General features: G+C 39.6%; 5 protein-coding genes across 7 annotated transcripts; 4 read left to right on the top strand and 1 right to left on the bottom strand.

The window, feature by feature from the left end:
- The first annotated feature begins 20 nt into the window (after positions 1-20).
- Positions 21-1393, top strand: LOC124183210. Of its 2 annotated transcripts, XM_046571393.1 has the most exons (4): positions 21-235; positions 299-558; positions 715-939; positions 1012-1393. In XM_046571393.1, exons 1-4 carry the CDS (start codon positions 130-132, stop codon positions 1150-1152), a joined length of 732 nt encoding a protein of 243 aa, XP_046427349.1. In that variant the 5' UTR covers positions 21-129; the 3' UTR covers positions 1153-1393. The 2 variants fall into 2 exon arrangements, with proteins under 2 accessions (XP_046427349.1, XP_046427348.1); XM_046571392.1 differs by having other exon boundaries at positions 21-558.
- A 2179-nt stretch (positions 1394-3572) lies between these two features.
- Positions 3573-7393, bottom strand: LOC124183211 (DCN1-like protein). The gene is made up of 5 exons (XM_046571394.1): positions 7175-7393; positions 6461-6674; positions 6229-6397; positions 5943-6156; positions 3573-5866 (listed from the first exon to the last, which is right to left on the bottom strand). The coding sequence occupies exons 1-5, from the start codon at positions 7175-7177 to the stop codon at positions 5702-5704; spliced, it is 765 nt and encodes a 254-aa protein (XP_046427350.1). The 5' UTR covers positions 7178-7393; the 3' UTR covers positions 3573-5701.
- Positions 7394-8402: 1009 nt separating this feature from the next.
- LOC124183458 lies at positions 8403-14300 on the top strand. Its single transcript, XM_046571973.1, has 3 exons — positions 8403-9645; positions 13238-13478; positions 13632-14300. The coding sequence occupies exons 1-3, from the start codon at positions 9466-9468 to the stop codon at positions 13976-13978; spliced, it is 768 nt and encodes a 255-aa protein (XP_046427929.1). The 5' UTR covers positions 8403-9465; the 3' UTR covers positions 13979-14300.
- A 3225-nt stretch (positions 14301-17525) lies between these two features.
- Positions 17526-20188, top strand: LOC124183457. Its single transcript, XM_046571972.1, has 3 exons — positions 17526-17970; positions 18922-19171; positions 19484-20188. The coding sequence occupies exons 1-3, from the start codon at positions 17803-17805 to the stop codon at positions 19840-19842; spliced, it is 777 nt and encodes a 258-aa protein (XP_046427928.1). The 5' UTR covers positions 17526-17802; the 3' UTR covers positions 19843-20188.
- Positions 20189-20534: 346 nt separating this feature from the next.
- On the top strand, positions 20535-23061 carry LOC124183456. Of its 2 annotated transcripts, XM_046571970.1 has the most exons (4): positions 20535-20581; positions 21292-21738; positions 21881-22175; positions 22259-23061. In XM_046571970.1, exons 2-4 carry the CDS (start codon positions 21529-21531, stop codon positions 22540-22542), a joined length of 789 nt encoding a protein of 262 aa, XP_046427926.1. In that variant the 5' UTR covers positions 20535-20581; positions 21292-21528; the 3' UTR covers positions 22543-23061. The 2 variants fall into 2 exon arrangements, with proteins under 2 accessions (XP_046427926.1, XP_046427925.1); XM_046571969.1 differs by lacking the exon at positions 20535-20581 and having other exon boundaries at positions 21236-21738.
- Positions 23062-24784: the final 1723 nt, after the last annotated feature.

Here is a 24784-nt window from a genome sequence, read left to right as displayed (position 1 = left end):
ATTTCGAAGGATGGCGGGCCGCTGACACGCGGAGCAATTTCACCAGTTTCATTCAGCTGGGTATAAATTCTAAGTGACAGGAGGATAAATGGGATCGCGTAGCAGCGGGAGGAGAGGCGTAAATTCGGGATGAACTCGCCGGATGCCGACTACGAGCTGGAACACCAGGGTCCGGTGCTTGTCTGGTGGTTTGGTCAGAATTTTTCGCAGTCTCGTTACGGGGACAGAACAAATGGTAAAACCGTGAAAAATAGATTCGAGTTTCCAAATTTCCTCTTTCGTTCATTCCCTGCACCAGGTAGCAACGCCTGCACCCTGATAGCGGTGCTCGTCGCCCTCCGGATATCCCAGAGCGACATGAAAATCTCGGGTGGACACGACTGCTGCGCTCAGACGCCGCTCAGTTCCCAGCTGATAAAATGTCTCGCTGATAGTTTCGTTCAGGGCAACAAAATTCATGAGCGTCTTCTCAAGTCCGGGGACTTACCCCACGTCAACATGTCCGTACCCGAGGCCATTCAGGCCGCTGGAAAGAGCATGAGGTCGATCATCGAATGGGTTAGAAACACTCTTTTCAATCAATTCAATCTTTTTTTTTATGATTTCTAAATGTCATTCGGACAATCTGTAGCTTTTTAAACAGATTGTTTCTCTTCCTAACTTTTGATGCGGATCTTACGACCCTTAAACCATTGATATTATTTGAAATTGCAGAAGAGTCTGGTCTATCTCATGGACATGGGAAGTTCGTTGTTCGACCAGTTGAACGAGACTGTTCAAGAATGGTACAGAAATCCGCCGCCCAATCACTCCGACAATCTCTTTGTGATCATAATAGCAGACAACAGATCAGTTCTGCTGACGTTCCAACACTCCGTTGAAAAAGTTACCCTCATCGATTCGCACCAGCATTTGAATCGTGGAGCGGTTGTAGCACAGGTAATGAGGTACCAAGAATGATACGTTCAATTGTTCAAAAGCGGCTCTAAGCATGACCGATTCTGCTCGCAGGTCGACCTGCAGAAACTGGGAAGCCTTTGCGCCTGGTATCTGGGCCTGATGAAGCACTGCTACAACGTCAGACCGTCGTGCTACGAGCTCTCCTATCTCTACTTCAGGCGATACGACGGAGGGGAGATGATCCTTTGCTAAAAGTTAAAAGAAAAAAAAATGTATTTGAGGCCTTGCTAGATTCCTGTAGTTAAACTCTTCGTTCGCCGAGATCCTTGCGACAAATTTGACACCCGCAATGTATGTTGAAACAATTTTTTTATACGTGTGCCTATGTTTACAATGTATATTTTGAAGTCAAGAATAAAAGATGCATCAATTGACCGAGGCAAACTTCAAGTCTAACGACGAAAATACAGTCACTTTATGACAAAAATTTCAACGTTTGGTCAAAAAATCTTTCTAGTTTTCCCAGTTTTCCCCTCAATTTTCGGATAGTAATATGAATCTAATTAAAATTTCGAAAAAATGTATTCTCGGACTAAAATTAAGAGTTTGAAGAAGCAGGGGGTCGGTGACAAGTAGAAAGCAACAACGGATACCTCTTCCGGGCTCTAAAAAGTCATGAGCCAACTCCCGCCACTGTTTAGCGATGACTTTCCATCGCACTATAGGGAGTGTTATTGCGGTGTCGTTGACATATTCTGGTACCATCCGGCCTTCGCCCAGAGCCGATATCCTCCCGGTCAAGAGGGTAATCTGATTAGCCTCCCTCGTTTTGTATCTCCTTATCTTTCGACTAGAAGCATGATTAATTAAGGAAAGAAAACCATACCGCAGGTAGCGAGGCATGCACATTAATTTGCCTGCTCGTCGCCCAGCGCATATCCAAGAACGGCATCGTCGTCTGGGATGTAGACGAGTGCCAGGACATGATCGTCACGATAGCGGAGGCCATCATCGAGGGCAACGAGACGCACTCTTGGATAATGAAACGAGGACTCGTCCCCTACGCGTACCTGAACACGGAAGAAGCATTGCAATATGGAGGAAAATCCTTGAGGACGTTGAAGGAATGGGTAATTTGGAAATTATTCGTGACCAGGTCGTTTTGTAGTGAAACAAAATTCGTTGAGTGAAGGTCGAACAATTTAAATTTATTTACAGTATGTAAAATTGACATTTCGAACGGGCAGCGCCGACCACCTTCAGGAAATAAGTGACAACCTTTTCGGCTTAGATGTTATTTAAACGGCATGATGGAAGGTATTGGACTACTGTAAATAAATTTAAATTTTTTGACCTTCACTTGAGGAATGGGTAATGGGGCGGAGTCGCATTCGTATCCGAAGTTCTACTCCTTACCGTCGTCGCTTTACATTTCTGCAGAAGTTCCGTGTCTACCACGAGGACATTGGTTGCGGATTGTACAGGAACGTTCAGTCACACCTTAGCGAATGGTACCGAGAGCCAAAAGGCGAGAACCTCTTCATGCTGTTGATAACGAGCGGAAGAACAATCCTGTTCATCTTCCAGGAATCGACGTTCAAGGTGGGAGTCGTGCCTCCAACTCCTTTCGTTTCATTTCAAACGTAGGATATTCCAGGTGACGCTGTTCGACTCGCACACCCACAACACGGCTGGACATCCGCCCAGGGGTTTGGTCATCGCACAGGTAGGAAAGAAACAAATACGCTCCGAAAGATGTGGCGGCTTAATTCCTCCACTGATTATCTTCAGGCAAGCATCGACGACTTCGACAAGTTGTGCGAATGGTACGTCCGCCACGTCTTGATCAGGTGCTACAGGATACAGCCTGATCAATACGAACTGGCGTTCGTCCACCAGATTAGACGCATTAAGAGCAGCTGTGGGCACGCAAAATTTTCGTGCAACTGTCGCGGTCAATGATAGAAAATGTAGGATCAAGACGAGGGTTGGATCAAGACTTTTCGGGAGCGCGAGAAGATTTGTTGTTACTGAAAGAAGAAATACAGACAATAATAAAAAAATTTTTAAAAATAGTACAATTGGTAAAATGAATAAAATTGAGAAGAAAAAAACAGTACCACGATTTTATTTTTTTCATATTATACTGAAATTCGACGTTTCTAATCGTACTCAATGCTTTAGCGACGGTACTCAGTTTTCCCCAATGGGTTAGAAACAAGTGGGCACCTTGAGACGATGGTTTTTTTTAACTTTTTTTTTTTTATTCAATCAATGAAATTAAACTAATCAATAGATTAATATTATGACATGGGTTTGTTTTTTTATTATTTACACTATTTACAATTTGTTGATGTTCTAAATATATATATTTTCTTCTTCCCTCTCTCTTCATCTTTTCCTAAATTTCTTTTTTTTCTCCTTTTTTCTCCAAGTTCTCAACATGTTGATCTACCAAAATTTGGATTGGCGCGACGCCAGGAATCAATTACGTTCCATGGTTTAAGAATAGTTTGCAAAACTTTCGGCATTGAACGAGTTAAAAATCCTTTCCAGAATATTCTTGTCGATATTTTTGGCTCGAGTGAGAGCAAAAATAATGTGACATTTAACATTGTCTGTAACTGGAAATTGATAGCAAGTTTCCATTCTTTAAGCAGTTTGCTATTTTCCAATTTCTTCCGTCTACTCTGCTTGTATTTTTAAGTTGGATCAACGCAAATTCATTACATATGTATTTTACGTTTAGAGATGATTTTGGAATATCACGGAGATGTTCGATCGTGTAGTATAAATCATTCCTGACATTTTAGAACATAAATGGTCCGAGAACGATGATGATAGTCTGATATTCTAATAAATAAAACTAAAACTGTGACAACATTTCGTCTAATGTTTCTTTTTTCGACTTGCGGAATAGTGTCATATTAAAAAAGGGGGCTTGCAAAAATGTGTCATGAAAAATCTTAACTATTATAACTTAGAGAATATATCCGAAGTTGAAACAGAATGTGTTGGATTTTTTCGCTCACTGAAATGCGTCTGCGTGGTAAAACAAAAATAGGATTAAATTTTAATCGCGTTCAACAAAAAATGCAGAAAAAATCACTCATCTTTTTGTGTAACAGGCGCAGGTATTTATATAGTTTGCAGCATTTGCTATCGTCATATCAGTGTGAGAAGTTTAGAAATGAAAATATAGATTTTTATATTATTACTATAATATTTATGTGTGTGTGTGTATATATTATCATCGTTATAGTCGTAGTCATAGTCGTAGTAGTAGTCGTAATCATAGTCATAGTCATAGTCATAGTAATCGTCGTAGTCGTAGCGTAGTAATCGTAATCGTAATCGTAATAGTCACAGTCACAATCACAGTCACAGACACAGTCACAGTCATCGTCATCGTCATCGTCATTGTCATCGTCATAGTAATCGTAATTTTAGTAGTCGTAGTCGTAGTCGTAGTAATCGTCATAGTCATAGTCAGAGTGATAGTCATAGTCATAGTCATAGTCATCGTCATCATTATTATTATTATTATTATTAGCTAAAAACCAAAATTATATCGTTTGCTGGTTAGTTCTTAATTTTTTTTTCCAAGCCCGACAATAGCAGCTTATATGGATAATAATAAGATATTATTTTGTTTGAAAATTTGACTAACAAATCGAATAAGCGTTCTGTGTAATCGTTACCGATTTATCTGCGTAACTTGAGCATCTTGTGGAATCTTGACCAATTCTTTTTCCCCTGTCTTTCTTTTGCTCGTACAACGTAGAACGTTACAACGAATCATTGCAAATACTTCTGATTTTTTTGGTTCATATAGTCCACTCACAAGTGTAATTCTTTAGTGTAATTATGGTTGATTCAATGTTAACGATTTTTATTTCTCACTTTATTTGTCTTTCTCTTATCCGCTTTTTTCCCATTATTTCTCTTTTGGAATACCTTTTTTTTTCGTTTGTATATTCTATTTTTTTCTCTTATTTTCTAGGAAGCGTTTATCCTTTGATATCTTCTCTTAATAATGAAAAAAAATTGAGCAGTATCAATTGATTGAGATGCATAGGGCATTTTTTTTTCAAAGGGGCCTGTTTCCTCATCGCTCATGTTTCCTACATATTTCTGCGGTATATGTACGTCTCTATATACATAGCTATATATATATTTTTACGTTTCGAATATTTTCTTTGTAACAAATCATACAGCGCCAGCATCAATTTAATAACATTACTCTAAGAAAAAAAGAAGATTTTTCTCAATGAATCCTAGAAGATGTGTTTTGATCATTTCCTAACGCATGAATTATTTTTTGCAACGTTACAATTTTGTATAGTTTGTTTTTTCACTATAGTGAAATCAAGTGTTTCCTCGTTATAACGTTTTATATTTTTTTCTCTCTATTATTACGGAACTGACTTGTAGTTTGTGTGCCTGTGTGTTTGATTATTTACAAAATCAAATGGTGTATTCTTCAAGTTTTCCCGTTCTCTTTGTAATTTCGAACTTGGAGGTACGAATTTTCTGATAGTGGCATAATCAACGAAAAAGAAAAAAAAAGTTGGAGAAAAAAACGAAAAGAACGATGATATCAGCCTCAGAGCGTTCTCTCGCCAATCGATTTTAAAAATCATCTATGTGCAATCGACATTGTTATATCGCTGTGAATTATATAGTAATAATATGCACATATATCAATTTCTTTTTATACACAAGAATATTCCCAGCTCATCAATCAGCCAGCCACGCGATATTAGCATCAGTGGCGGCACTGACAGCTCAGCGTAAAATGTTAAAGAGACTGACGAACACGCGGCTGAGCCCATTCTACAAAGTCGTCGATCAGTACGGGCCACGCTCCTTCCTCGTCGTAATTACTCATGTCGGGGTTGATCATAAGCGCAAAATCTAACAGCAGGTTCCACGTATCCTTTGGAATCGATCGTTTGTGATGTTCCTGTGACGTGAAAGGGGAAACTGTTTCAGAATCGGTGTAAACAATTCTTTCTAGGGATACGAGTTATCAAATTTACCTGCAGAAACTGGCACCAGAGCTGTAGAAACCTGAACTTTTCGTCGAGCACGATGTTCCAATAGGCGATAGCCATGTCAAGGTCCAATCCCTTCTGTCCGGGGTTCTTGGCGTAGTTGAAAGTGAAGTGATAAAAGTCTTTGAATTTCTGAGCGTCTCTGAGCTCAGATTCCAAGCTGCTGAGTCGAATCTTAAGTTTGTCGATGCTGTCGACGCTGAAAAAACAACAATACCAACAATTACCGGGAACTATGAAACAAAAATGCGAGATATAAGTCGCTATTTACCCTAGATCCATCATGCCGTTCATGAACTCGTCTTTGGTGAATTCGCACTGCGTTTCGGCCCTGAACTTCCATGCTATTATCAGGACTAATTTACTTTCAGGACTGAGGCTCAGGTCGTCGAGGAACTTCATTATCCCATCAGCAGTAATTTTTTCAGGTTCGTTGAGGTCTGTGAACGGAGGTTGAGTGACAAATGAAGATCAAACGGAAGGTTGGTGTGCGGCCAGCTCACCTTGATATCTGCTGAATAGAACTTCAAGTTTCTTTTTATCTACAGAAACTTTCGGCTCCTTGTAATAAGCCTCGGGATTCTGAAAGTAATTGTCGCTGGCCAAATCGAGCTTCCAGTCATTCTGAGTCAAGCAGTAAATCGCCGTCTGTTCGCCCGTCTGCGTGAAGGCTATAAATTTCTTAACTTTATCCCTCTGGGAGAACTTCAGCTTGTACTGAAACAAAAACAACGATACATGTGGAGAAAATGTTGGAACGCTTGGTCTGTTTATTCTTCTTAACTTCGGTAAACTCAGCTTTCCCCCCTCCTTAGTTACATCCGCGACAAACCGATATGGACAAAATTCTGTTGAAGGATTGTCAAACGAGAATTCGAGGACTGAGTTAAAGGTCCAAATTGTGCGGATTCCATATGTAGGCTATGAAATACGGCGGTAAAATGCATGCATCATCCTCCCAACGAGTATTGTAGGTTATTTGACAGTGTCAAAGAGCCTGCGGGGTTTGCAATAAGAGCAAGAGCGAGAGAAAGAGCGTAAAATCAGGTGCAACGTGGATTTTTTTCTACAACCCAGTTTTCGATTTCGCAGAGCCAATGACGCGAATGTTAGGCAAGCGGTTGGGAATAACAATAATAAGCATGCTTGTAGTCGAGATTTGGGGTGAAACGGTCGAGATGACGAGTACCGGTAAAAATGTCTCAACTTGATCATACCATTTTGTAAAAATAATGTTTGTTTGGGCCCCCGAAGGCCAAAATATTGTTTTCACCACTCGCACACTACACTTGACATGAATATGCGCATGTCGCTGTTAATAACGCGTGTATTCAGAGAGCTGTCTGCCGCTGCTGGCCGCGCCGCGCACACTTTCACAAATTTACACGTGAGTGTAAGGCTTTCGAGGATTCCTCGCGCCATAGACGCGACCGATGGGAAAAAGGGAGGGGGAAACAGTCCCGTACAAAATTCAAATACACCCTTCGTGACCATTTTTTTCGAGGTCCGTCGGTTTTTCGAAATTCATTTTATCTAGTTTTACCGAACTCTGCCTTACCGAGCTAAGATAACTAGATTGATAAGCTTCTCCTTCGTTACCAACCGAAATCAGTATTTACCGTCGATTGAGAAATTGAGTATCATCGTGCGCTGAACGACGATAATGCAGTTCTGCAAATTAGAACGCAGCTGCAGCAATGTAGCTTGCGCTGTAATCCTTTATGCAGAATTTGTTTCCGATAAATACAGGCTCTATACTAGTTCTTGATACAAGATTCCTCCATTGAGGTATCAAGTTCAACAATTTCAGACAAACTAATATTGAAATTAAGGTAAAACCGAATTTTAAATTGAATTTTGGAGAATTTCGCGGTACGCTTTTTTATTTACGAAATCATGCCGAAAGATACCTGCAACATATCGTCTTTGAATCTGGTACACCGCGATAATCCTTGCGCGTATGCATAATCTATGACAATAATAAAAGGGGATCTGTTTTTCCGGCGCAACTCGAATAGCGTATGCATGCGTGGATGCATGAAGGCGTATTCATCCGATCATTTGACTAGCTACAACCTTGCCGGCTTGAGGCTACCTTGGCTCATGAAATGATCAATCAACGAGTGCCAGCACAGCCAGCTGACTACTACGAGATTGAATGAATATCGGGGAGCTGGGGGATGAACGGAGCTTGCGGGCAAATGATCGAAGAAGAGGCAGACAAGGCGAGAGCATGACAGCGCAGCGCTGCGCGGCGACGAGAACACGGCAGCACTCTCTGGGTTTAGGAGGAAGGGAATGAGGAGGAGGAGAAGGGATTCTGTCCTTCGTCCTAGTCCTCGTCCTCGTCCTCGTCCTCGTCCTCGTCCTCGTCCTCCGGCTGATATCGGCTCGGCCCGGCTGCCGTCGACCGTATGACATATAGCCCAGATGATATAGCCAAACAGGGTCAGACCGTTCCGGGACTCCGTAACGCAAGCGTCAGGATCATCCCGACTGAATAATCTGGCATTTTAAGCTAGCGTACCAAGACCATTGACATCGTCGTCGTATCATCGGTTGGCACGAGAATGTAAATTATCTCTAAATTAAATTATCTATTAATCAGAAATGTCGCGTGTTCTAATCATCGTCATCATGCATCGAGGTCCGTTGCAACTGCCGCAGGTGTGATGATTGATATTTTATTATTACACACACGTGGGGTGGTGGTGTGACAGCAGCTGTCGGTCTGATTTCCAATCGAGAAAAGTTTGAACTGCGATGCAGAATAATAATCAATTGGCTTGAGTGAGGCGATTTCAAACAATTTGTAAAAACGGTGTGCAGACTTGTTTTTATAACTGTGTGATGTGAACCTGGGTTTCTAAACAATGCAAGAGGGAACAAACAGCACGTTTCGTTGTTGATTAGAATATATCCCTGTGCCTATATAACCTTATTCCGCATTCTTCGATTCTTAACATTGTCCTGCACCATTCCTAATCAGCACCGACTGACTATAATTGGAATGGAAACGATAATCCGCGTAGAAAGAGAGCCCGCGCGCTTTTAATTAAATTTAATTAAATCGAACGAATATCCCCTTCGTCTTTGACGGTATAAAAAAAAGGTGATTTTCCCGCGCATCCGCTTTAAAACCGAGAAAGCTTTAAACTCTCAAAGCTGCACCATAGGCAGTGTTATCCCCTTCTCCATCCATCTTCCGCATTCACTATACATATATACGTACACCAGGATCTTTCTTCCGGATTGAAAAGCGTCCGTTCGCGAGCCAAGAGCGGTGAAGGAGAGAAGAGGGAGGAGATAGGGACCCGGTGTAATTAATTAAAACGTTTTAATCATCGCGAAATTAGCTGCTCTGTGTGCAGGATTCCAGCTGCCGAGCTGGACAATAACAACGCTACGTGAGGGTGATTCATATTTTTCACTATCATCGTTTTGGAAATAATTAATTTTCATACATCATCATCGTCATCATCGCCATCGTAATCATCATCTGGACGAGATGGATCAGCGAAGCAACAGCTGGAGTCTTGCAGCGTTCGCGTGCCTTCTCTTGCTAATGATGGGGGCCAGCAGTTCTTCGTCGGCGAACGACTACGACGACACTGGTGTAAACTTTCCTACGGGATTGGCCACTCACTGTCCCGGTATGAAACCCCAGGCTTCCCTCGATCTCGAACAGGTACGATCATTTTCATTTTGATAGTGCGTCTTTATAGCATCATTCCATATGCCATACCGTTTAACTCTTTGAGTCACACATTATTGTGCTGTGTCAACTTTTATAACAAGATAGTATTCTGTTGTTTTTGGGATTGCTGAGGACAAATCTGAAATCAGACTTCAAAAATTCAAGATGGCGGATCGAACATGGTGATCGAAAATAAAAAATGTAATCAAATCCGACCAAAAAACTTTATGTCGTTGTTTTCGGGGTCACTGATCACAAATCTGAGTTTAAATTTGAAAAATTTAAGATGGTGGATCCAATGTGGTAAACGAAAATTTCAAATTTTTTCGAATACGGTCAACATATTCTATTCAGGGGTTTACGGGGTCGCTGATTGGATTCGCCACACTAAATTTCCAAGACTTGATTTTAGATTCGTAATCAGCAATCCCAAAAATTTATAAATTATGCAATACATATACATGGGTAGCAGGGTAACTTTCCCGGGAATGGATTACTCCTTCAATTTTCACGATTTGTTTCAATCAATTTGATTCCAACAATAATAATTCACATTATATCGCAACAATTACTCTCGATTATTGAGAACCTATTATTATACTGTGGAAATAGCAAAATCACCGAAGAGAAATATGTTTAAAAATGGTTTAAATGTACAAAAAATGGATATAAAATGGGCGGTAAGAATGATTACCACTGTGACTCAAAGGGTTGATAAGACTTCCAGGTGGCAATGCGATACCCTCGTGATGTGATAAATGATCAACGGAGATCACAGGACGCGGTTTATGACCGAAATCCACGGCAAGAATGGTTCAGAGATCCGCGCTCGAAACAAAAATCCCAATAATATATTCTGACGATGTTTCCCGCAAGTTTCAGGGATAATTCCAGACACGATTGCAGACACCATGTCTATAGGGAGCATCAAGGTTTAGGACTTCGGTCCCCACCGAAGAAGCCCCATAGCTGTATTAAATTATATATGTATGCGCACACAATGCCTCTGTGCACGGTGGTGTTATTCGTGCATGCTGTTGCACGTAGGCATACTATACAACACAACACGTATGGCTGTGCCCTGGGTGTAGGGACAATTTATTGACGTTAGGCAGGAAAACCCGCGCGTACGGAACGCAAGACGATACCTATATAATGTATGCGTATGTGCTGCAGCAGGGGTAAATATGGCGCGATATGTACAGGTACATTAGTGTGTATCGAAAAATTAAAAAACTCTTGGCTACCCTCAAATGTAAAAGATATCATTGAAATAAAGGTCTCCGTGCAATAATTCGATTTTTTGACAATATATAGGGGGCACGCGGGACGTTTAAAAACGCCATTTTTAGCGTTAAATTCACTCTATCACTGATAAATGGAAACAGATCAATCAAAAAATTCTGCATTTTTTGTATAAGATGCCCAGATATGTACTCTTTCAAACCCATATTCACCGAACATTAACAAATGGTTGATATATTCGAAAAAAAAAAATCTCTGAAAATCATTGTTTTCACAATTTTTCAATTAATCGTCATTAAATATTGATTTTTTTTTCTAAAACGCTTCTGTATTTCTGCCATATTTTTTTCTTGTAAACGAGTAGTGGCAATGAATATTGCCTACAATGCGAAAATTGCTAAAAAATAAATCTTTATTTTGAAAATTTTCATATTTTATTGATTCACACCAACAAAAATATTGATTTTCAGAGATTTTTTTTCGAATATATGAACCATTTGTTAATGTTCGGTGAATATGGGTTTGAAAGAGAACACATCTGGGCACGTTGTATAAAAAATGCAGAATTTTTTGATTGATCTGTTTCCGTTTATCAGTGATAAAGTGAATTTAACGCTAAAAATGGCGTTTTTAAACATGCCGCGCACCCCCTATATATTGTCAAAAAATCGAATCATTGCACGGAGACCTTTATTTCAATGATATCTTTGATTTTTGAGGGTAGCCAAGAGTTTTTTAATTTTTCGATACTCCCTGAGGTACATATATTATACGCGGGTAAATCTGACTCACAATGTCAGCTGTAAATCGTAAATTGAGGAAATCACTTAAAAACTCACCTTAAACGAGAATGAATAAACTTTTATTCACCGGGCTCTTTAAACATGCAGACGAGCTTCAATCTCATCGCTCTTGTATTCCCGGTATCGTTGATGCGAATGTAAACCGGTGTGAAAGTATACAATCATAAGTCAGGCGGAAAATTTGTATCTGGTGAGTTTGAACCGAGATGACAGATTCATTGTACACCCTGTAAATTCCGCCTACGCAGTAATTTTCCTAATGCATAAACGGTGCACGACGGAACCTATCTCGAGTTTTAGCCTCACGCACGCCTGCGTCGCGTATTATATACGCGTGCATTAATTAATGTACGCTCGGTACTTGATTTATATACATACAAGGGGTGGCCGCATTTATAGTTTTACCTAAAACAAGGGGAGTGTTCACGAAGGTATTTTACGCGTATTATATTCCATATCGGAAAACTGTGGATTATATATTATGTACAGCGTAATCCACAAAAAATTCGTCAAATCAGCTGTAAGGCCTTTAATCATTTACTACGTAACTTATTATACATCGTACTTCGGAGAAAAGAAGTCTGGCAGAAGATTCGATGCAAAATATCATGTATTAAATCCGATACAGCGATTTATTAGACTGCACGCCTCGGTGGAGTTGGCATGGAATGCTCCATACATAATTCACGACGTATACCGTGTTTATTGTGCAAAGAGGGGCGGCAGGTGCGTGTCGCAAGTTATACATAACCACGCATTATATCCTCTGGGGTACGCTAGGTATAACGTATAATGTATGTATCTAATGCAAAACTCTGTATCTATATTACAGCCGAATGTCACGCACGCACCGCATGTACATAGACGTCATAACACGCATATTCTAACTCTCCGTACATTGCATACGTACATCAACGTATAAAGCATGTAAATCGCACGAGCTTCGTACACATACCTGGGAAAAGATCATGGGGGAAGACAACGAGATAATGTACATACATATGTACAAGAGTATGTACACGTTATATATATATACATGCGTGTATGTATATCCACACCGTATTCAAAACACGGTCCCTAAGGGTGAAACCCACCCACCAGCCCGTCAATTCGCTCTTCGCCTTTTCGCTACACTTCCCTCCTCCTAATTCCACCCTCTCTTTAATACCCGTGATATACATACGTGTACACGATACACCTTTGGCGTGTAGAGAAAAAGTTACCTCCCGCATTATTTTCGATTCATTATTTTTTGCGCGTTTTTCTTTCGTATCGTTTTGCGTTTCAGTATATGGTACAGAGGAATAAATAAAAATGAAAACAACAATTTGGGAATAACAATTCTCTTATACACGTAGGTATGTACCGTTGGAACGATTTGATAATAATATCGTTTCGTACAGTTATTTATGAATTTCCAAAAGAAAAACGGACAAAATTTCGATTGCTGAGCTTGGGTGAACGGAAAATAATAAAAAAAAAAAAAAATTAGAGGGAGAGAAAAAAGCGAGGAAACACGTATTTGTACTGCACAGATAACTGGAAAATGGTACGTGGTCGAGTACGTGGAGCACAAGATGAACCCTATGCGACCAACCAGCAGCAGTCGTGGTATAACCGAGAGCTGCCCGGTGGTCAGGCTGCGATTCACAGGAAGTAAGAGTCTCACGATCAGACTCTTGTGGAGCACGCTGGATGGTGATCTGGACTATTCTTTTACCGTAACGGATCCTTCCGGCGCTCCGGGATTATGGAGATCAAGGGATCTGCAGAATGGTCAGTATACCCATGCATCCTTGATAATTGATTTCGATAAACTTGCTACATGGCTCGAAATTACTGCACGTTACTATGATTGTAATTCACTGCTTGACTTATTCTCCTCCTCTTCTTCTCGATATTAATATATCTTAAAATCCGACGCTGCAGGTACTTTGGTGAACAAGAATTACGTCCACTTTGTGGGCATCGTGCAAGTCATGAAAGCCGTTGCGTCCCACATGGTACTGACGTTCTGTACTAGATCGCCGAACAACGAGCTGTACTCGGTGGTCTTGTCACGAAATTATCATTTAACGGAGAATGACAGAGCTGGCGTGCAAAGTTTACTGTCGAGACGTTTGCCGATGATAAGCGTTACCGAAACCTGCGTAAACATCGTCGAAAACGGCAATGATAGCATAAACACGGTAAACTTCACTCGGTCGTGGTGGTCGATCATTCTCCCATTGTTCACCCTCCTCATCGCGGCTTCGACTTACACTACGACAATATGAGATTTTCTGTCGGATGAGTTACGAAACTATAAGAGGACAAAAAAATAAATAAAACGAAAATCGTTCAGAAAACATGCATGTACATAATATATTATTATATATATATATCAAAAGTATTAAACATATATATATGTGTGTATATACATATATATGCTTATGTGTATCAATGATCAAGACGTTTCAATTGAGTTTACATATGAATAATGATATAATAATGCTCAGATTATTATAAATTCTAGATATTATTACATATAACATGATTATTCGCGAGTGCACGATACAATAAAATTTTCTTGACAGTTTTTTTCGTCCGGAATACGTACGAAAAAAGTAATAAAAAAGTAATAGTAATATAATAATGATAATAATAATAAGGATGAATTATTTTTTAAATCGTCGTATTATAGTTATGGTCGTCTTCTCGTATCCCTTGACAATTTTCTCAAATCTTGATAGTTACAACCACTAAAACTCTTTTTTATTCGTTGTCCAATCGATATCCCGAAAGAAGTATGCAACAAAGATAATAACAATAACAATAATAATTACATTATTATAATCGAAGAATAAAATCCTGAGGAAATTTTTACTCAATTTACATATATATATATATATATATATATATATATATATATATATATATATATATATATATATATATATACGTGTAATTTTAAAGATTGCCCATCGCCGTATATAATATATTTATGTATCTATATGTTGAAGTATACTATATTGTGTATTTATATATTAAAAGTATATTCATTAAAAAAAAAAAAAGTTTCAAAGTTGTTGTGTCGTGTAATGTACTCAAGTTATTGAATATAATTAGAGATAAAATGAAAACGAAACAAATCAATTACGTCGCGCTCCGTTACACCTTGTGTCTTCTATACAACTGGCTAATCCGGCGTTGTTTGATACGTGTTTGAATGCGGAAGTAGGAGCAGAATGATGAGTAGGAAGAAGTAGCTAGAAACGTTGTAGCAGCGCAGGAGGGTTAAATAGTAATTAAGGTTAATTCCGCAATAAACCTCACCCTGAATCATCACTCCTTCTTCACCCGCGCCGTGGCTTTATACCTCCAATTCCATTCCATTTCGTTTCATTTCATTTTATTTCATTTCTATTCTATTCTATACCTGCTATTCTCTCCTCTTTTCTCCGAGATCGTCGCTTGTGCAAAGCGGAGGATTGAGTATGCCTATACATGTATTATAATCCCTCCGCCATCACCTTTCCAACGCATCCCCTTCTTCTTACACATACCCGAAGATCAGCTCCTCTTACTCTTTTAGGGTATATACGTTACCGCGGGTAGGTGTATACGTGCAGGTATATATACGTATGTATATACATGCACATAGGTGCCATAGTAGTAAAATATATGTACACATAATAATGTAATATACAAGTTATGTATATATTGTGTATACGATGTTGCAGCTTGGTGAAAAATCAATAAAGGTATGACGTCATTGGCTCACTTCAGTTATGGTATAAAGTATACAATAAATATACAAGCCGTTAAAGACGCGAAGAAGCGTCACGATAATGTAATCCGCCTGGTCCTCCTCCTCGTGGGTAAGCTTTTCCGCGCGGTTATGCCTTCATGTACCGTGATAAACGGAGATGGAGATACATACACTCTATGGGCGGAGACAATTATTGTGTCTGTATAGGTACGATGTACACATCGGCGGTAGAACTACGGTGGTGGATAAGTGCAGTAGATTTGTCGAGGGTCTTTAATACGGTCTAAACGGTAATTACAAGAATTTAAATGTCTCTCTCTGTCTCCTGCTCTCTTTTCTCTGGCTATAATGCAGAGAGGAAGACGACTTCGTGCACGCATGCTGTCGTTTTTAGGAACCGACACCGTTACACGCGTAACGCGTAATTCATGTACATACACACCTACCTACCTACCTAATTCTTGTGTATGATGATGCTAAATTTTTAATGCCCGCGACATCCGGCGTTTTGCCGTGAACTCTGAAACTTGAAACTTTGTTGGAAGCGCTCGTAACTTGAATTTTTTACTAACGATGAACGGTGTAGTAGACATCGTGCCTGCAAATTCCAGGGCATTGCAATATTCGTTTCAAAAAATATATTGGCAGGCATGAGGTACTGATTCGTCATCACCGCGTAACTACCAGTATATGTACCCATTAAACATCTATCGTAGTTTCTAATAACCAACTTTTTTGATAAATCGATTATGTTTCTTGAAAGATACACAAGAACCCGAAAAGTGCTGTAATCAATCACGTCAATGTCTGTTCAACTATATACTTATATCGGGTTGAAGTGAAATGGATTCAAAAATTGACCTCCTGTAGAAAATTCTTCCAATCTTCCGAAAACAAGAAGTCAGGAAGAGCGTATTGCACAGCTCGGACAAATATCTTGTCATGTATAATAGTTCAACGAGGCGCGGCGTGATCGCGTTGTTCGAATCCCGGTGACACCTTAACACGTAGGTACAGGGAGGAACGAGCACCGAATTCAACCCATGTGCATCTGACGATGTGCTCACGCACCGATGAACCGAACCGAAAGCAAACCTGGCCTCTAACCGGCACGTCGGTCACGAGATACGTGGACCACCGCCTAATTCCATTTGCTATAAAAATTATGCGACACAGGTATGTATGTAAGAAAGTGTCTCATTGCTCCTACTACACCTTTCAATCCGATCTGCCTTGAAGCACACAAATTTGCAAATATCTCTCTGCGGTAAGCTTTATTCATTTTTCACACGTATCCGGAGTGATGAATTAAGCTTTGAACAAGTGTAGGGGATTGGTGTTAAATATATATATATATATATATAATATATATATATATAATAATATATATATATTCTTTTTTTTATAGAATTGCAATGCATTTCTAAGATGAATAATGATAAAAACTGCGTGTGCATTCTCCTCCATCAGTTTTATAATGACAACGCAGAGAAGAGGTTCCATCTGACGTGGATTTCGCGAATAAAACAAGGTCGATAAGTTACCGTCAGAGTTCGGAACGTCGATCGCGAGGGAGAGCAGCGGAGAATGGGCGGAAAATGGGGTGTTCAAATATACCATCGTATGATAATTTCCCGATATTCACTATTTCATTGCTTTAGATAGTGAGACTGAATAGCACGTACATACATTAAACTCTCAAAATGTAGTTAAAAGAGAATGAACGTTCTTTCTTGCGATGCGATAACCCGGCAGCCTATTATCAAAGGTCCCGGGCGTTATATCGTAACGTTAAACTCGCGAGTGACTCCATAATGGCGGCACCAATCTCGCTCTACGATTAATGGAAGAACTTTCCGGAAGACTGTGAAGCCTATGTCGGGATGCAGATGAACCGATCAGGCACAGTCGCACACTTTTCGGGATTTCAAAAGTAGCGCTAAAGTGGAATAAAACAATTTCGGCTTCTGGAATGTCGCCGCGCCGCCCCATCGTCACTGCTCTAATATCTACGAGAGGATGATCGCGATGAAGAAGAGCGGTCATCGGAGGTTTGGAAGGGGCAGAGATCTCCTTCCGTTGCATCCGTAGCATTTAGTTGGCTAGTCAGTTGACAGGGTCAGATGACTTTGTGTGTTCGGAACGTTAACAACAGTCTCTATCAGTAACAGTGCGGATTATGATATTTGGTGAATACCAGAAACGGAGAGAAGAATATTGGAGGAGAGTAATTAGAAAATACCGCGCGTGGTTTTGAAACGTGGAATTCGCACAATAGGTTGATTTGCAGCGTTTAATTTTTGTCCGTTTATTCACATTAACTTTTCCTTCAATCTTCCGTCACCAAAGATGCATTGCAAGTCATTTCCACACCGAGTATCGATTATAATCCTGATAACAGTTATTGCAACGATTCACGATTCGTCGTCTAAAATCACGGATCAAGCGACAGATACAACAACAGTTATGGCTGAATGTCCGGATTTTAATCCACAAAATTCACTCAATTGGACCCAGGTAAATAATTGAACAAGATTATATTCATGTTAAGTGTAAACTGAGCTAAGGTTCAGCTTTTGTGAACCAAGTATCTCGTATCAAAGTATGAACTCTGGTTTGGCCGCCTTGGCAAGTGAACAATATGTAGAATTCCAATCGAGGTAGAATAAACGGGTACAATAATAGGCACAATGGATGTTTATATCTTATTGTGGCGAATCAGATACATAGTCTTGCGTATTTTTGTTCGCACTCTCTTTCTCTCTCTTGTTTTCTTTAAATATGTTATATAAGGATCAGCGACATGATACATACCGCATACGTATGTACATATTCAATTAGTAATATTAAACGACACTTGCACTTGTTGAAAGAGAAAAATAGAGTACCGATGACACGAGCCGAGCTCTGCATGATTGATATTCTTGGACTTCTTTATTTTCATCCATTGAATGATGGAAGAGAGAGGGAGAGAGAGATAGAAGTAAACGTCTATATGACATGTGTATTTAATACCCAATGAACAAGCTGTTAAAGATAAAAGAAATCTGTCGTGAGGTCCTAACTAATATGGACTTAACCGACCGTCCATACTGATCCGAAGCACGTGCCAAGCCGCCCAAACTATAGACAACCGAAAAGCGGTCGACCCATCGTTCATAATTTTCGTAAAAAGAATTGCGTAGCAGTACAAATGTCGAGTTGATTTTGTTCGATGGGGTAAATACAGATAATATGCAATTTCAAGAAATTTCTCCGCTTTTCCCAACTATCCAGCCGACAAACCGTTCAAACTATGGACTTGCTTCTATTCTGACATCACAATTCTGTGAAAGATAGAGCGAACTCTCAAAGGTCATCCTCTGTAGCTTAGTGCGAAGGGTCATAGAATGATACGCTGCAGTATTGATGCCCGATGCAAACATTACTAAGCGGTGATAATGATTTCACGGTATTCAATCGATACAGATAGAGGGACAATGGTACGCGGTTGAGGTGGTGAAACACAAATTCGAAAAATTCGGCCCTATGACTTCAGGTCGGGTTTTTGTGAAGACGTGCCCCGTGATAAACCTCCGAGTTACCGGGTCAGGTGACGGCTGGACCCACAGGAGCCTGAGGCTTCTCTGGACCGAGGACGCTGGGAATCTCGACTACTCGTTTTATGTACCCTCGAACGTGAAGCCTGGAAAATGGAAATCAAAGGATGAACAGAACGGTACGCATCTGTTTTCCGTGATATTTTTTTTCAACAGTTTTCGTATCCGAGTTGCCGGTATCAGAAAACTCATCGTCCTTGGTGTTGTGCGTTAATGCGTTCTTCAAACAGTTTCGCTCTCGTCAATATATAAATATGTCGGCCATTGCCAAAATTAACACAATTTACTCCAATTCTCGTGTATATAACGCATTCCCGTCGAGTCATGATGTTCGATGACTTCATACGAGACCTTTTCGAAATCGAAACCACTCTGCGGCTGTAATGCTTGAACTGCTTAATTGACAGTTTTCATTTACGATTGTAACGCAGGGACGCTTCTGGCCAAAGGATACGTTCAATTCGTCGGCGATGTTCAAGTGATGAAAGCGACCGAGTCGCACCTCGCCCTAACATTTTGTTCGACCACTGCTGACAATCAGTTGTACACGGTGATATTGTCCCGTGGACGCGAGCTGCCGCTAGAGGAGATACGTAGTATCGAGATCCTACTCTCGATAAATAAGGGATTGAACAACATAATGATTAAACAGACTTGCGCTAATTCGGGGAGCAGGGATCACCGTTTCAGCGTTTACACTTTATCGGCATTGACCGTTTTCACCATCCTAGTCACCGTTTCTCACACGGCAATCGCACAAGCTGCTAATTTTAACTGTTGCATATTATAGTTTTATTGTGATTCTTGTGATTTGTAGCATATGGCTGTTTATATATTATACAAATATAAATAATACGAATCACCCGCGGTTTGATCTTATGTATTCTGTAAAGGATTTACCTTTATTCCTTTTTTAAAAGAAATCTTTACGAAGAAGTGGTTATTTATGCAAGAATGTGTTGTAATTAAATAGTGGTTATATCAACGTAAGTTTTAATATTGTGTTACACGATTGAACGTTCAAAAGTATATATTTTACTTATATTCATTATCGTTGTATTGTAATATGTATATTGATTAATAATTTATAGCATATATAAGGGAGGAAAAATTGTTCACTTTTGTATGAGTGTTTATTCATTAAACATGTTCGTTATTGAAATATCGTTATTTTAATTTTTTTTTTTATACGACAATTCGTACTCGTTTTACAATAATGAGTTTCAATATAACGAGATGATCACGAATTCTTGAAAATATGCTGATAATTCCGAATTATCCGAGAAAAAAGTAGCGAAAGAAAGAGAAGAATTGGCGAGGATCAGCAGATGCGTCAGCAATACTGGTACCGAGAACAGAGACGCGGGAGGGAGAAAAGCGAGCCGCGACGACGGGGGTCAATTGCGGAATTAACCTTAATTATTACCGAACGAATCCCTCCTTCGCTATCATCGAGCACATCGCGAGTCGCACCGCATGAAACAAACGATCCTCGTCGTCATCCTCAAGTCGTCGACGACGATGATCAAGTATAACACACACACACACACACACACACACACATATATATTAGGGTGCTTTTTTTTGGTCTATTTTTTCTACAAAAAAAGCTACAAAAAAAAATATTCAATAAATTTGTAGGAAATTCAATTATTTTTATTATTATTAATATTTTTTTTTGTAGCTCTTGTCATTTACGAGATAGGGGCAAAAAAAACAAGAATTTCATGAAAAAATTGGGTTTGGGTGGTCCGTACGACTTCACCGCAATGAGCACTTTTGTAGAGCATTTCATTCTGAAGAAAACCTACTGATGTCCTAGACTATACCATAAAATGCCTCTGAACTGTAAATGTTTTAAAGAAAAAAATTAAAGTTTACGTGTATTTTAAGCGGGAAATCTTTACATGCCTTGGGTGAGCACTTAATATTAATATTAAGGGCTCAATCTTTCAGGGAATTTTTTTTGTTGTATTTCCAACAAAATTTCACGATGGGACCGAAAAAAAAAATAGTCCAAGAAAGAGCACCCTGATATATATACATACAACATGGTTCGTGCAGAACTTAAAAAACGAAATCTTCTTCGGGGAATAATATTTACAATACAAGATGCGTAATGTGTGTTAGTAAGGTGAATAATGCTAGCTTGCGTGTCAGAGTGTTGATTCTTCGGATAATTAATTGACAGCATGAGTAGATTCACGTTGACCAATCTAATACAGTTTGTTAACTGCAGCCAGAGCGATCTTGCATATAATTGCGAATAGAAAAATCGTGTCGAGACTCATCGTGCTTTATGAGAGTACAGTGGTTCGGAGTCGAGCAACAATAAAAGGCCAGACCTGTCCGGGACACCGTAACGTCAACATCATTCTATCGCTGCTGCATCATTGTCATTCGCTACATAGAAATAAACGTTAAGATATATACGGCGCATATTATCATCGAGTGTCAAATAACTTGTGAATAAAATATGAATTGCCAAAATAACAAGAAGAACGACAGCGATCGTTCATTACCGTGGTTTTTGCTAATCGTGGTCGTTGGATTAATAAACGGCTCATCGGGCTACACGGACAACGGAAAAACGGAAAATTCAACAATCATCGGAAACGACAATACTGGCAATGGAACGTTGTACTGTCCGGTCCTCAAACGACAACCGGCTCTGGACTTGAAGCAGGTGAAAAATCTTTCTAAATTATACACAGTTTGTTGGCAATGTCATTGGGAAAATTGTAATCGATTGAAATAGAATACCATAATTCAATTCCCTTCCATCTTATCGTGTTTCGTGAATAATTGCACATTATGTATACCCACAGATAATGGGAAAATGGTACGCGGTCGAAGTCGTGAAGCATAAAATCGAACCACCTGCACCCGATGGCCGTAAAGACGACGCTCACCACGTTACGACTACGGTAAAGACTTGTCCCGTAGTGGAGCTGTGGCCGGACGATAATTACAATTCGAAGGGGAACAAATCGGAAGATAAATCAAGCGGCATCCGCATCCGATTATTATGGGTTGAAGACGCTGGGGATCTTGAATACTCCTTTAGCGTACCCGATCTAGGAAAGAATCCCGGCTTATGGCGTTCGGAAGGGCAGCAAAACGGTGATGTTTCGATTGTTCTTGCGTTTTCAGGCATCTTTCTTCGACATCGACGTCCGTTAATTTATTTTCAATATTTTTTTCAGGCACGCTGCTGACCCATAAATACGTCCAATTCGCCGGGTCGGTCCAAGTAATAAAGGCCACGGGATCACGGATGGTGCTGACTTTCTGCTCGACGCCGAGTCCCGCGGGAGCCGAGGAAACCCGTCAACTATTTTCCTTCATATTGTCCCGAGAACACAGACTCCAGGAAAGCTTCGCGATCGGGGTGCAAAATCTTTTGGCGAGACACGGGCTCACCGTCGAAAGCGTCAAGGAGACTTGCGTCAACGTTCCTGCAAACGATTATTCTAACGCCGATTTGTAGGAATTCCGACACTACGGGAGCAATTTTATAATATTTAGGATGTACTTGGGATTTCGGTAGATCAAGCTTGATTGGAAATTCTGATAATAAACTGTCTTTTGCGGAGAAACCGAAACGTGGTCAGCTGTTCAAAAGTACGAAATTATGAGCCTGAGGATACATATTCGATTGATATAATATTCGTTCATTGTCAGAATTTGAAATGAGCAAAAACTTGAGATTTCGATCGTACTTGATCTATCGAAATTTCTTATTCAGGGTCCGTACGCTTTCTCGAATCTGAAATTTCCTGACTTTCCCAGGTACTGTAGCCTGAAAATAAGATTTTTCCAGTAACATTTCAAGAAATATAACCCTGAATAATGACAATTTTTTCACACATTAATAATAATACCTTCAGTGTTACCTAGTAAATATCTTACTATCTGACTATCAATTAAAAAAAAAAAAAAAAAAAAACAGTCACCGATTTTCCGTAAGAAAAAAACGAAAGAAAGTTTGGTATTAAGTAATATACACGGAATGTATGAGGTGGTGCGATGACACAAGATTTTAATTATATACAATTTTTTTTCTCCATATCGATAGTAATTTGTATAAGAACGAGTTTATTTCTTCGACACATTCAAAATTCCAGTCTTATTTTCGAAATCCCCTGACTTTTCCGTGTTGTAAGAAATTTCCTGAGTTTTCCAAGTTTTCCCTGTTGTTTTAGGGACCTGCACGATTTAGGGTGTATACAAGAACACATGGATAAATGATCGTAACCGATTTGTATTCTAGATTTGTACAAATACGATTGCGAGTACATGACAATGATAATAATAATGATGATGATAATACTAGAGCTCGTTGAACGATGCGAGGACAGGGAGTGTTGCAGCCTAGGAATAACGCGTGTGTGTGTGTGTGTGTTTGTGTAGATAATGACCGACCCACAACCGAATATGCTTTTCCTACTCCAAACAGAGGGAATGAACGAATGAATGAATGAACGGATAAATTGGATGATTGGGAGCGAAAAGGTGCGTATGTGTACCTATGTAGAGTTGGGAAATTAGTTAATCATGCAGTTCGAAACCGTTCCTCGAATACCACTCGCCAATTACGACGCCTACTCAACCCGTATGAATGCTATAGTACGCGATTCGACATTCAGAGCTTACAAATACCATTATATTTATACTTTTTGTCGAATCGGGTCGAGAATTCTGGCCTAAATTAGATTCTCATCTTTCTGTTCATCCAGTTTTACGAACGAGAAAAGAGAAGCCTTAGAGAGTCCACGCTCGCATTTCTCGAGTGAACTCCGTTTGAATACCAGCCGATTGGACACCAGTGTTATTGGATATCAAAAGTAAACGAAAGCTGTATTGGATATGAGATTTATTGGACACCGATATTTATTCGACGTAGCCCCGAGGGGTCATTCATAAATAACGTAACACAAATTTCATGGTTTCCGCCCTCCGCCACGAGTATTTACATTCGTGTGAGTCTACCCCCGCTTTTGTGACGTCACTCATTTGGCAATTTTTAATGTCAAACATTGTTAAAATAGCAACCCTAATATGATTATTATTTTTTAATATTTTCAAATAAAGTAAAAAATTTGTATATTCTCACCCAGACAGCACAAAACTTAAAGTCGTCTAAAGGATGTCTTATGCGCCATTTTCTGACGTCTATAAAGCCTCAAGGACATCTTTTAGGCATGACGATATCTTTTGGACATAGAGATATCTTTTAGGCGTTAGAAAATGGTGCATAAAAGATCCTTCGAACGACTAAATTTCGTGCTGCCTGGGCAGACAATAGATAAGTACTTAATTTTGTGTTGTTTTGGTTTATTTTCATATTATTTTTGTATCTGGCTTTCGAGCACAGAGTGGTATGTCCCTCTCTCTTTCAGGTTATATTTTGTATCTCTTAGGTGGAAATGAAATGCATCGAAGCTGGTAATAATGAATAAATAAATATTGTTTTTGGCCGAAAAAAAATTAATCATCCCGTGTCCACGGACCTTCAAACCATTCCTTTATATTACTAACGTAGCCCGGACTTCGTTATCTTTTTGTAAGGCGATGGAAAAATTGGAAGTGTCAAAATCTTCTTCATCCAATCATAGAGCAGCGTTGTCATTGTTTAGCAATGAGAGTCTTATATAATTTGCTTATTTTTAGTGACAAATAAATAACAGAACTAAAAGAAATTACCATCAACGAGTGAAAATAAGCGTCGA

Source organism: Neodiprion fabricii, chromosome 5 (assembly GCF_021155785.1).
Source record: "Neodiprion fabricii isolate iyNeoFabr1 chromosome 5, iyNeoFabr1.1, whole genome shotgun sequence".
Classification (NCBI taxonomy): Eukaryota; Metazoa; Arthropoda; class Insecta; order Hymenoptera; family Diprionidae; genus Neodiprion; species Neodiprion fabricii.
This window is presented reverse-complemented; position numbering and strand designations above follow the sequence as displayed.

Bases quoted from the DNA above. Each gene is read 5' to 3' on its own strand.
- LOC124183210 (XM_046571392.1), top strand. From the start codon at position 130: ATGAACTCGCCGGATGCCGACTACGAGCTGGAACACCAGGGTCCGGTG. The intron at 559-714 runs GTTAGAAACACT...TTGAAATTGCAG, and splicing joins TGAGGTCGATCATCGAATGG to AAGAGTCTGGTCTATCTCAT. The intron at 940-1,011 runs GTAATGAGGTAC...TTCTGCTCGCAG, and splicing joins GTGGAGCGGTTGTAGCACAG to GTCGACCTGCAGAAACTGGG.
- LOC124183211 (XM_046571394.1), bottom strand. The intron at 6,398-6,460 runs GTGAGCTGGCCG...CTCCGTTCACAG, and splicing joins TCTATTCAGCAGATATCAAG to ACCTCAACGAACCTGAAAAA. The intron at 6,157-6,228 runs GTAAATAGCGAC...TTGTTTTTTCAG, and splicing joins AACGGCATGATGGATCTAGG to CGTCGACAGCATCGACAAAC.
- LOC124183458 (XM_046571973.1), top strand. From the start codon at position 9,466: ATGGATCAGCGAAGCAACAGCTGGAGTCTTGCAGCGTTCGCGTGCCTT. The intron at 9,646-13,237 runs GTACGATCATTT...TGTACTGCACAG, and splicing joins CTTCCCTCGATCTCGAACAG to ATAACTGGAAAATGGTACGT. The intron at 13,479-13,631 runs GTCAGTATACCC...CCGACGCTGCAG, and splicing joins ATCAAGGGATCTGCAGAATG to GTACTTTGGTGAACAAGAAT.
- LOC124183457 (XM_046571972.1), top strand. From the start codon at position 17,803: ATGCATTGCAAGTCATTTCCACACCGAGTATCGATTATAATCCTGATA. The intron at 17,971-18,921 runs GTAAATAATTGA...CAATCGATACAG, and splicing joins ATTCACTCAATTGGACCCAG to ATAGAGGGACAATGGTACGC. The intron at 19,172-19,483 runs GTACGCATCTGT...ATTGTAACGCAG, and splicing joins ATCAAAGGATGAACAGAACG to GGACGCTTCTGGCCAAAGGA.
- LOC124183456 (XM_046571970.1), top strand. From the start codon at position 21,529: ATGAATTGCCAAAATAACAAGAAGAACGACAGCGATCGTTCATTACCG. The intron at 21,739-21,880 runs GTGAAAAATCTT...GTATACCCACAG, and splicing joins CGGCTCTGGACTTGAAGCAG to ATAATGGGAAAATGGTACGC. The intron at 22,176-22,258 runs GTGATGTTTCGA...TATTTTTTTCAG, and splicing joins TTCGGAAGGGCAGCAAAACG to GCACGCTGCTGACCCATAAA.